At 43.9% G+C, this 11,713-nt stretch overlaps 3 protein-coding genes across 8 annotated transcripts in view; all 3 read right to left on the bottom strand.

Moving 5' to 3' along the window:
* dctn1b (dynactin 1b) overlaps positions 1-5,017 on the bottom strand; it is a 23,800-nt gene extending 18,783 nt beyond the window's left edge. For 3 of the 5 annotated variants that reach the window (XM_079369855.1, XM_079369854.1, XM_079369853.1), the window contains exon 1: positions 4,740-5,017. The gene's annotated coding sequence lies outside the window, so the exon portion shown is untranslated. The remainder of the gene's footprint in view (positions 1-4,739) is intronic. The other 2 variants (XM_079369856.1, XM_079369857.1) reach the window with 2 other exon arrangements.
* A 1,047-nt stretch (positions 5,018-6,064) lies between these two features.
* LOC306840533 (putative N-acetyltransferase camello) lies at positions 6,065-9,072 on the bottom strand. Of its 2 annotated transcripts, XM_079369890.1 has the most exons (3): positions 8,986-9,072; positions 7,505-7,629; positions 6,065-7,000 (listed from the first exon to the last, which is right to left on the bottom strand). In XM_079369890.1, exon 3 carries the CDS (start codon positions 6,991-6,993, stop codon positions 6,319-6,321), a length of 675 nt encoding a protein of 224 aa, XP_079226016.1. In that variant the 5' UTR covers positions 6,994-7,000; positions 7,505-7,629; positions 8,986-9,072; the 3' UTR covers positions 6,065-6,318. The 2 variants fall into 2 exon arrangements, with proteins under 2 accessions (XP_079226016.1, XP_079226017.1); XM_079369891.1 differs by lacking the exon at positions 7,505-7,629 and having other exon boundaries at positions 8,986-9,065.
* On the bottom strand, positions 8,030-11,657 carry LOC306840532 (putative N-acetyltransferase camello). The gene is made up of 2 exons (XM_079369889.1): positions 11,001-11,657; positions 8,030-9,818 (listed from the first exon to the last, which is right to left on the bottom strand). Exon 2 carries the CDS (start codon positions 9,802-9,804, stop codon positions 9,130-9,132), a length of 675 nt encoding a protein of 224 aa, XP_079226015.1. The 5' UTR covers positions 9,805-9,818; positions 11,001-11,657; the 3' UTR covers positions 8,030-9,129.
* Between the last annotated feature and the right edge of the window lie 56 nt (positions 11,658-11,713).

Raw genomic sequence — 11,713 nt, forward strand, 5'->3', positions numbered from 1 at the left:
CAGTCTAATTAACCCAGCTTTTAATTCATGACCACTGTGGAAGGAGACATCTCGGAGCAGTAACGTGCATCCATGAGCCAAACATTTCCTCCAATCTTTTATTCAGCCTTTAAAGTCTATTTAAAGCTCCTCAAAGCGCTTCAGAGTCCCGACAGCAGCAGGAAGCAGCAGCACCTGTCAGCGCTCTGCTATCAAACCCGTCTTGTTGTTTGTCATTCAAACCTTATCTGAAGTCTTTACACAGCTCACAGACTGTAAACGGAGCCCTCGTGGTTGACCCGTTCGCCATGTGCTGCGGGAAAAAGGACCCGAGGAGGACGTGCTGAATTATTTAGTGCCACTCAACCGTTAAAACAGTGGCCGGCTCACGCTCACGCAACGCTCACACAAAGATATAAACAGTGATGGAGCCTCGTTCACTGCACGGTCAGACCAGCCGGAGCGAGTCCTCGTCCTCGCCCTGCCGAGGGGACGGCTCAAAGGACATTCACATCCAGGAAGAGTTAGTGGTGTGAAGGAACGAAGAGAGGAGCTCTGATGTCATCGCTCCTCATGAGCGGGACGCCGCCTGACTCAGAGACGGACGGCGAGCGGGAAGTTTCTGGGTCTCACGGGTCCAGAAAACACAAAGACTGAAATGATACAACGCCCAAGTTTAAAGCCTGAAAGTAAGAGGAGAGAAAACGCCGCGATAATGACATCGAGTGTTGGGACAGCGTGGACGGTAGCCTCTGTACATGAGGCAGGCAAACCAACCACTAGGCCACCAGCACCCCATAAGTCCTAGTTTTAAGTCTATCTGTGTTTGCCAGGTGTTTCTCCTTCTTCATTAAACGGACAGCTCGCTCGGTTTGCAGGTTAAACAGAAACTTCTCCATCACAAACACTCAGATCTTAATAACCCTGCATGAAGGATTCATCTGCACAGACTTCATCTGTATTCCTTAAACTTTGAGACGCGTTTAGTTCTGCAGATGAGTCACAATGGAATTGATTTTGTCGATGTTTTGTCTTTAGTCGAGTCATCTTGGAGGAGATCCTGATCATCAGAGCAGGAGCAGCGTGTCACCCTGAGGGGCATCCGAGGCGAACAAAGAGGAGAAAATTCAGAGACAGGAATGCAGCATGAAAATGGACGTGAGCCCGTTCTGTTCAAAGACGAGCAGGAGGTGACAGAGTGAAACTAATCGATCAGACACCGCAGAGATCAGGACCAACTTAAGCCCCACAGTCCGGCCCGCTTCGAAACACAACCTGGGACGTAGACACATCGCACACACTCACCCGTGTGTACGTGCTCCTCCTGGTCTGTGACATGTTTCCTGGTCTCCAGCCTCCCCTGAAGGAGTGTGTGAATGGGGAGCGCGTCGGCCAGACAGAAGAGGAGTGAGGAGGCGGGGAGGGGGGCAGTGATGCTTCTGGAGCGTCTCTGTCTCTTTACAGAATCACACCATCCCTCTCCTCATCCTCCACAGCCTCTCTTAAAAAACAAAAAACTCCCCCACCCCTCCTCTTGGATGCTGCTCCCGAACGAGAGGCGAGAGAGACGACGGCAGGGCAGGAAAAAGTTTCTCAGCCGATGGAGCCCCTCGGACTGAACGGAGGAAAAGAGGCGAGCAGACGAGGAGAAGGCTCGCTGGCTCTGAGTGCATCAGCTGAGCGGCTGCTGCAGAGCCAGTGTCTGAGCTGGCTCCTGCAGGAGGGGAGGGAGCTGTAGGCCCCGGCTCATGGAGGCGCTGGGTCCTAAAGCCTGCTGATCACCCGCTTAAAAAGCTTAAAAATAAAAACCTGACAAGTCATGATTCCCATGCATGTTGACATCACACAGAGATTCACTCCTTCCAGTTTGTGACTGAACACGTGAAGCCTGAAAATACTAATTATTACTTTAAAAAAGTCTCATAAAGCTCAGTGCTGTCTAAGAGGCGAGGCTGCTGCAGAAGGGTCCCAGGTGGGCGTGAAGAGGGAAGATCACACGCAGAATGTGGAGAGGCACAAAGGTAATATTTACAGTGTGGGGCGTTGGTGGCCATGTGGTGAGTGCACACGCCTCATGTACAGAGGCTGTCGTCAATGAATCGGGCTGCCCGGGTTCAAATCCGACATGTGGTCATTCCCCGCTCTCTCTCTCTCTCTCACTGACTCTATCCACTGTCCTATCTCTGCAGCTCATAAAACAAAAACAACCCATCAAAATCTCGATAAAGAAAGAGCAGACGCACGTTTTATATTTTCATTCTTCTTCATCAGGCGTGAGCGCACGTTTAAAAAAACAAAAGGCCCAGGCTGTAAGCATTTTCCGACCAGAGAGGGAGGGCGAACAGTTTCATTGTGCGTGCACACAAAAGGCCCAGGTGATGCTCTGTAACGCAGCACACAGTGCGAGCAAGCAGCCCGCCTCATGCTGCGGCCCGTCACAGAGCATGGATTAACTCTCCTTTATCAGCTTTTATCAGCTAACTGCACGGCTCGCTTAACTCCCAGTCCTCTCTATTTCTGTGTTGTCATCTTTTTTTTTTTTTTTTTTTTTTGCAATGGGAGCAAACGCTGCAGGGTTTCAGAGGAACAGCTTTCAGATTAGAGGATGACGAGGGATGCTGTTGGAGCAAACAGCCTTCAAGAGCGGGTCAAATATAATTCCCCATCCAAATAATTCATCACTTACTGAGCTTCAGGAAGCAAACATGGACAGTCTCAAGGTTTAGATTTACCACACTGACGGTGGTGATTCAGAAAGTGCATTAAAGTCACAGCTTGAAGTGCAGCAGAGTCAAACATGTTGAGGATGTTTAAGGACAAAAAACAAACCTCTGCAGTCTCTTTGCACCCTTTTATGCAAATCAGAAAAGCAGAACCACAAGAAGGGGGGGGGCTCTTATCTCTCACCGGAAAACCAGCAGACGGCCAAAAAAAAAAAAAAATCCAAACTGCCTTACAGCTTTATGGGAACAATGGGACGAGAAAGAGGCGTCACCACCGGCTCACGAGAGAGAGAGCTGCTGCGAGAGCACGGGAAGGTGACACACGCAGCCTGCTCCTCCAGACGTCTGCAGGACGAGCACGCCACAGTCACAGACGAGCACCAGTCTGTGCTGGGAGCAGGCAATCTGTGCTGGGAGCATGCAGTCTGTGCTGGGAGCATGCAGTCGCTACGATCCAGAAGAATCACGTATGAAGGATGGACTGAAACTGCTGCGTCAGGAGTCCTAAAGGTCATTTTAAAGGTACGTCAGAGAGTTTCATTCAGAGCTGCAAACAACAACAAGAGCTTCAAAAATAAGTCCGACTGTCTTTCAAGGGTCAATCAGTCAGATATCTATTGGATAAAATGACTGTACTATATCAGAGGGCTGCTGATGATTCTTTTAGTAATCTGATAACAAACATTACATGCTCATTTTCTATACTTAGGAGCATTAGTAACGTACGAATATAAATTAAAATTATGTTTTTTATTGATTATTTCCATGTTTACCTTTCCTGCTGTAACAATGCTAATTCTCCTGTTGTGAGATTTACAGAGGATTATCTTTTATATAAATATCATTATTTAAGTTGACTAGACTGGATAATCTAAAAAGATGTGTTTAACTTTTATTTGCACAAAGACGTCATGTGTATAACTGAGCAGCCCTGCCTGTTGGACTAACATGCACGTCAGGTTCCTGTGGCGAGGAGCAGCACGACTCTTTATGAACCAAGTGAACAAAACAGGAAGTCAAAACTAATGAGGTGTAAACTAAACTTTTCATATTGTTAATTAATATTTACAGTCTTTGAATACGACTGATAAGTTCTTCACACACACACACACACACACACACACACACACACACACACACAAACACAAAAAGGATCCTATGGAGAGATGTCAGAGTGAAGGAGCACCCTAAGGGCTTAAGTGCCTTGCTCAAGACTGTGCAGTATTCAGGAAGTGAACCCGCACCTCTCTTAGTCTGAAACAGAGACTCGAAGCTAAATCAGGTCATCCAAAGAAAACATGGTCAGATGTCCATTTTTCTTTTATTTCAGGGTGAAAGAGACACATTTTATAATATATATATAACATCTTAAATAAAACCTTTGATGGCTACAAATTTAAAAAAAGATTAATCTGTAATCTGGTGCCATCTAGTGAGCTGTAAAACCCAGAGACCTCCCTGACCAGCCTCCTGTTTAAAGTCAATTATTATAAAACAGAAGCTGTTTTTATTGAAGGTAAATAATAAATCACAGCCTGGGTGTGGCTGCAGCCTGACGTGACAGTTTCTCTCATCAGATTAACTAAATCGGATAAAACAGTTAAAGTAAAGTGATCTTCTTGAGTCGAGATTAATTCATTTAATCGAGAATAATTCGACAGGTCATCCTATTAAGGATGGACATTCACATCCACATCGATTAAATCACCACAAACACAATCATTAAATATTTTTAAAATAATTCTATCGTAGTTATTGGCAGTTTAAAAATAGAAAAAAATAATTTTCAGGGCTGTAAAAATAGCTTAAATCTACATTTCTGTGACGGTTGGTGTCAACTGTCAGAGAGACACTCCCTACTAGCCGTTAGCATAAGTAGCCCTTAGCTTTGGGTTAGCTTAAGCTAAAAACGTTTAAACGACTTAATTATCAAAAAAATACACACGTGTATATATATGTATGTGTACAGGCAGGTGTGTTCATGTATTTTGATAATATATCTCACTGTCCAGGTGACATACATGCGTTTAATCTTACCCGTTTGTGTCCTAAATATCCGGCTAACCGCTCAGCTTCGTCCCCGACAGGCTACATCCATCCACGGAGGTCTGAGCGGACACATCCGCTGCGAGGTGTCCGAGCTGCTGCCTGACTCGGCCCGCCTCACAGGACCGGAGAGACCCGCTGACACCTTTCTTTTTTTTAAAACATGGATTTCAATGTGTTCACAGGTGAGTTAATAAAAGGGGGAGATTTATTAAACCCGACTGAACATTTCTTTTCTATTCAGAGTGAAATAAAGTCATCTAATCTACTCAGAAACATTCAAACATCTTTTGAATAAAAATATTTATTTCAGCATTTTAAAAACGTTTTCTTTTTATTGATGTGTCCTAAATTTATTTAATTCATTAGTTATTTATTCACAATCAAAGACAAACAGAAAGGAGATGGACATCAGGTGTCAGGTTTCTCTTGTTCATGAGATTAAACAGACCAACACAGCCTTAAACATGCCATCAGTTAAAGATCCTTTCATAGCATTCAAAGCAGATCACAGGATAATGTTACCTAATGAACACATTTACACAACACCCTGCCTTTCATTGTTTCCTATTTTAATAAAACATTTGCATTGGATTCTTTGATTTATCTTTGAATAATGGGTTTGACGGATCTCTAGTTTTTGTAAATAAGATGAGTAGAAATACTGACATTAGAAAATATAACTTAAGAAAGGGGATCATGAGGCAGCCAGGGTTCAAATTCACCCAAAATGAAATATTTAGGGAATAAAAAGGGGAATCATTAATAGAAAAAAAAAAAAAAAATTAAATAAATATAATTTCAACACAAGGACCCTCAGGTCAGATTTGAACCCAGGCCGCCTGCCTCTGTACATATGGCAGTGAAATGACCACTAGGCCACGGCGCCCCCTAAAAACCTGTTTACATCATAGCTTTGAAGAAATTGGAAAGAGAATTTCACTTGGACATAAACATCTCCGACATGTTGGTCATGAGCAGCCTGACGAGATGAAAGTAAGCAAGAGGTCCGTTATAAAAAACAAACTTTATTGAGTCTTTTTTTTTGCATATCAAGTTTCTGCAAACATACAAAGTGTAACTTTATAGTCTTATGATAGATAGATAGATAGATACTTTATTGATCCCGAGGGAAATTCAAGTTTTGTTTTTTTTTTGTTACATGTCCTCCATGTAGAACCCGCTGGATTATTTCATCAAGTTATTTTACATTCATCAAGTTTTATTTTACTACTGTCAGTAGTATCATTTAAGCAGGTAATTAACAAATACAAATCTGACCACGCCCACCACCCGTCATAATGAACATCCCCTGATTCAAATCGTGTCACTGCTGAGCAGCAGATCTCTGTGTGTGTGTGTGTGTGTGTGTGTGTGTGTGTGTGACAAAAGAAAATATGACCAACCTTTTAAAGTGTGTGGAGTAAACAGTCCCTCATGTTGATAATGTCATCTGGCGTGTCCTGAGACTTTTGTTGCCTTAGCTGCAATGCATGCTGGGTACACAGCGCATATAAACCTGCTGATTGGACGGTTAATGTCGCCCTGAAAAGTGAAACAGTCTCTCTGCTCAGTTGTCTTTTCTGTCTCTCTGTAAATCTAATCTGTACTCGATCAGAGTCAAGTTCATGATCTTGGCGATGAGTTCAGGTACGGGGAACTCGCGGATCTTCTCGTAGCCCATGTGCTCGTACAGCTTCTGAGCGTCCGTCTGCACCGTGGACGTGTACAGGAGGACTGCGGCGTAACCTCTGTCACGGGTAAAATCTGCAACCGTCTGACACAGAGCTTTAGCGATGCCCATCCTGCGATGGCTGCGGCGCACCGATATACGTTTCAACTCCAAGCACCCGGGGGCGTTCTCGTTAGGGAGGCACGCCACCGTGCCCACCAAGCGACCATCGTATTCTGCCACCCAAAAACACGAGTCCTTCTGCGTCAGGTAGGTCTGTGTGATGTTGTCCAGGTCCCACTTGAAAGAGTTTTCGATGTATTTGTTGAACATGTACACGACCAGCAGGCGGGCGGCGGCCAGCAGGAGGGTGACGGCGAGCACGGGCAGCAGGAAGGACTTGGAGCTGGTCAGGAGAGCGCAGAAGGTGCACATGAGAACCATCTCGGTGGGAGGCTGTTTGAGGAGGAGCATGAATAAGGACGGCACGTGTTCGCGATTCCCCAAAGTGAAGATCTCCTTTACTGCCTTGGCGTCATCGTCCTTAAACTTCCGGATCTGGAGACTCGCCATCGCTCAGCTTGGAAGAAAAAGAGTCCAAATTTGAGCGGTGAAAAATCTTTAGAGACGACTTAAAAGTGTTATTTGTTTGTTTCCTCATTGAAGAATTAATGAGAGCTTTCAAAGACCCTTCCTTCTCTGGTCCAAACAAATCCAGACCATTCAGGACCAGAATCCACTTTAACACTGCATGTTTTCATGAGGTCAAATCCCATGAAGGTCACAGAGGAACTGAAACTTACAGAAAGTCATTAAACGCTTCATACAATGGTTTAACAACACGTGACCACACACAGTTCCTTCAGTCTTTATTGATTAAAGGATTAAGAGTTGTGTTGTTGATGCTAACTTTAGCACGCAGTCAACAAAGCAGGAAGTACACACTGCGCATGCGCTTCTTTGGGAAACCGTTAAAGCGCGCACAATTGATTAGCTAACAGCAAAGCTAGCGTCGGTGCTCAACACGCTGTAACTCGCTTTGTTTGGCTCAAAGATTCGTGAGAATAATTCTAAAATGACTTACGTGTGTATCCTGCTGACTGAAGGCGCAGGTCAGATGAACTTCAGAGCAGCAAAGAGACGTCACACCCGTCTAATTATTTCGCTCCAGGTTACCTTCCGTCACACCGTGCTGCGTTCAATGTGTTACTGTAGAACTGGAAATTCCAGGTTTGATAATTCCGTTGTGGAATATTCTCGTGTGATTGTGTATCTACGTACATTTTTAAAGTGTCACGATCAAATATTATTGCTATATTCAATGTTGAATGACCGTCTGCATGCAGGGGATCATGAGGCAGCCAGGGTTCAAATTCCCCCAAAATGAAATATTTAGGGAATAAAAAGGGGAATCATTAATAAAAAATAAATAAATGAATAAAAATAATTACAACACAAGGACCCTCAGGTCAGATTTGAACCCAGGCCGCCTGCCTCTGTACATATGGCAGTGAAATGACCACTAGGCCATGAGAGAATTTCACTTGGACATAAACATCTCCGACATGTTGGTCATGAGCAGCCTGACGAGATGAAAGTAAACAAGAGGTCCGTTATAAAAAAAAAACTTTATTGAGTCTTTTTTTTTTTGCATATCAAGTTTCTGCAAACATACAAAGTGTAACTTTATAGTCTTATTGTTACATGTCCTCCATGTAGAACCCGCTGGATTATTTCATCAAGTTATTTTTAGCACAGACTCGGACACAAATTGAGTAAAGCCGCAGTTTAGTGTTTTTATGAATGCAGAAAAAAAAACTGGGACAAACCACAAATAGGATCAAGTTCAGCTAACTGGCCGTGTCCATAGGAACCGTGCACGCCGCTTCACGTCTGTGGCGCACATTCCAGAGCTGATCGCATCGTTTGCATTTCCACGGAACGCGCCGCGATCCCTCTTAGCAAGAGAGACGCTAATAATCTATTTACAACAGAGCGCGCTGCGAGCTGAACAGATCGACCCGAACAGGAAGTACGACAAGGAAAGGCACAGAGCGTAAAGTCGATCGTACATCACTTTATCAACGCCACGTCAAAAGAGGCGCCGAATGAACAACAAGTCAACCTCGGAAAGACAAAGTGACGTGTTGTTTGCACGTCGTTCTCCCGTTAACGAACACAAACAGTTGGAAGAATGTTTTTGGAATTTGTAATCTGGAGCTTTCAGGAGAACTTGAACGCAACATAAAAAAAAATTAAAGTGACGCATCATCCATGGTAGTAAAAACTACATCAAACTGAAGATACAGAATGATTAGAACAATTTTCCAGTCCATCAAGTCATTTTACTGTCAGTAGTATCATCACGACCAAAATCAGTTCTTTTAATTTAAGCAGGTAATTAACAAATACAAATCTGACCACGCCCACCACCCGTCATAATGAACATCCCCCAAATCAACAAAATAAAATTATCAACAAAAAAAAATTGTGATGTGTGTGTGTGTGTGTGTGTGTGTGTGTGTGTGTGTGTGTGTGTGTGAGACAAAAGAAAATATGACCAACCTTTTAAAGTGTGTGGAGTAAACAGTCCCTCATGTTGATAATGTCATCCGGCGTGTCCTGAGACTTTTGTTGCCTTAGCTGCAATGCATGCTGGGTACACAGCGCATATAAACCTGCTGATTGGACGGTTAACAGTCTCTCTGCTCAGTTGTTTTTTCTGTCTCTCTGTAAATCTAATCTGTACTCGATCAGAGTGAAGTTCATGATCTTGGCGATGAGTTCGGGTACGAGGAACTCGCGGATCTTCTCGTAGCCCATGTGCTCGTACAGCTTCTGAGCGTCCGTCTGCACCGTGGACGTGTACAGGAGGACTGCGGCGTAACCTCTGTCACGGGTAAAATCTGCAACCGTCTGACACAGAGCTTTAGCGATGCCCATCCTGCGATGGCTGCGGCGCACCGATGCACGTTTCAACTCCAAGCACCCTGGGGCGTTCTCGTTAGGGAGGCACGCCACCGTGCCCACCAAGCGACCATCGTATTCTGCCACCCAAAAACACGAGTCCTTCTGCGTCAGGTAGGTCTGTGTGATGTTGTCCAGGTCCAGCTTGAGAGAGGTGTCGATGTATTTGTTGAACATGTACACGACCAGCTGGCGGGCGGCGGCCAGCAGGAGGGTGACGGCGAGCACGGGCAGCAGGAAGGACTTGGAGCTGGTCAGGAGAGCGCAGAAGGTGCACATGAGAACCATCTGGGTGGGAGGCTGTTTGAGGAGGTGCATGAAGGAGGACGGCACGTGTTCGCTCATCCCCAAGGTGAAGATCTCCTTTACTGCCTTGGCGTCATCGTCCTTAAACTTCCGGATCTGGAGACTCGCCATCGCTCAGCTTGGCTCTGTGAAAAGAAAAAGAGTCCAAATTTGAGCGGTGACAAATCTTTAGAGACGACTTAAACAGGGTACAGGGTACTTTAATGGCAATCACCCTAATCACTCCTGGTTTCACCTTATTGTTTTGGACACTTAATGCTAATCACTGCTCCTTTATGTTGCTGAGCCCAATTTGCATCCCTGCATTGACTGTTTAATGACTGTACTCACACCTCTGGCACTACCTCAAACACCTCTGTACATGCACATGTAAGTAGTTTCTAGAAGGTCAGCACTTTGTTTCTAAGGCTCTTTAACTGTTTACAGGTCTCTTTTAACCAGCACATGTTTTTCTCTCCTTCACAGGTTATGTACATTATGCTATATAAGTTTTAAGTCTAATGCTAATGCTAACTGCACAGGTTATGTACATTATGCTATATAAGTTTTAAGTCTAATGCTAATGCTAACTGCACAGGTTATGTACATTATGCTATATAAGTTTTAAGTCTAATGCTAATGCTAACTGCACATGCTTAACCTGTACTCTTAGTCACATAGGGGCTGCTAAATCTTGTTTGGGGGATTATTGTATTGTATACAGAGGGGAGGGGGGACAGCGGGTGTGTATTGTAACCAATGTCTTGTGTCCTGTCTGTCTGTATACTGCTACTGGATGCCCTGAATTTCCCTCGGGATCAATAAAGTATCTATCTATCTATCTATCTATCTATCTTAAAGGTGTTATTTGTTTGTTTCCTCATTGAAGAATTAATGAGAGCTTTCAAAGACCCTTCCTTCTCTGGTCCAAACAAATCCAGACCATTCAGGACCAGAATCTAACGTTAGAAGGAGGACAGCACTTTAACACTGCAAGTTTTCCTCATGAGGTCAAATCCCATGAAGGTCACAGAGGAACTGAAACTTACAGAAAGTCATTAAACGCTTCATACAATGGTTTAACAACACGTGACCACACAGTTCCCTCAGTCTTTATTGATTAAAGGATTAAGAGTTGTGTTGTTGATGCTAACTTTAGCACGCAGTCAACAAAGCAGGAAGTACACACTGCGCATGCGCTTCTTTCGGAAACCGTTAAAGCGCACACAATAGATTAGCTAACAGCAAAGCTAGCGTCGGTGCTCAACACGCTGTAACTCGCTTTGTTTGGCTCAAAGATTCGTGAGAATAATTCTAAAATGACTTACGTGTGTATCCTGCTGACTGAAGGCGCAGTTCAGATGAACTTCAGAGCAGCAAAGAGACGTCACACTCGTCTCATTATTTCGCTCCTTGTTACTTCCGTTACACCGTGCTGCGTTCAATGTGTTAGTGTAGAATCGGAAATTCCAGGTTTCATAATTCCGTTGTGGAATATTCTCGTGTGATTGTGTATCTACGTACATTTTTAAAGTGTCACGATCAAATATTATTGCTATATTCAATGTTGAATGACCGTCTGCATGCAGGGGATCATAAACATTCACACATACACCAACCCGGACACACTCACAAACAAACACACAACTCACACGTTCAGAGTTACACACAGACACAACACGAGGCCCTACTATACATGCACAAATACACAAACACAAGAGCTACATTAACACACAAAGGAGCACAGACAAAAACTTTACCAAGTTTCCAAACATTCATGCCGATAAAGCCTAAAGAAAATGCGTTTTTATGTTTCCGAGGTGACCTGAAGAAACACAGTTTACGTCACTTCCGGTTGACAGTCAGACCCCTTGTCTGTTTGAGGAGATTTACGGTTCATATTTTATTAAGAAATAAAAACTTACACAATTATTCAGACTTCTTTTTGTTTACATTAAGTCAGGAGAGTAACCTTAGTACGGTGGCCGGGAAGTGCAACTAACCAAATTACTAAACTAATTAATACAATAAATGGACACAT

Source organism: Symphodus melops (genome assembly GCF_947650265.1).
Source record: "Symphodus melops genome assembly, chromosome: 19".
NCBI lineage: Eukaryota > Metazoa > Chordata > Actinopteri > Labriformes > Labridae > Symphodus > Symphodus melops.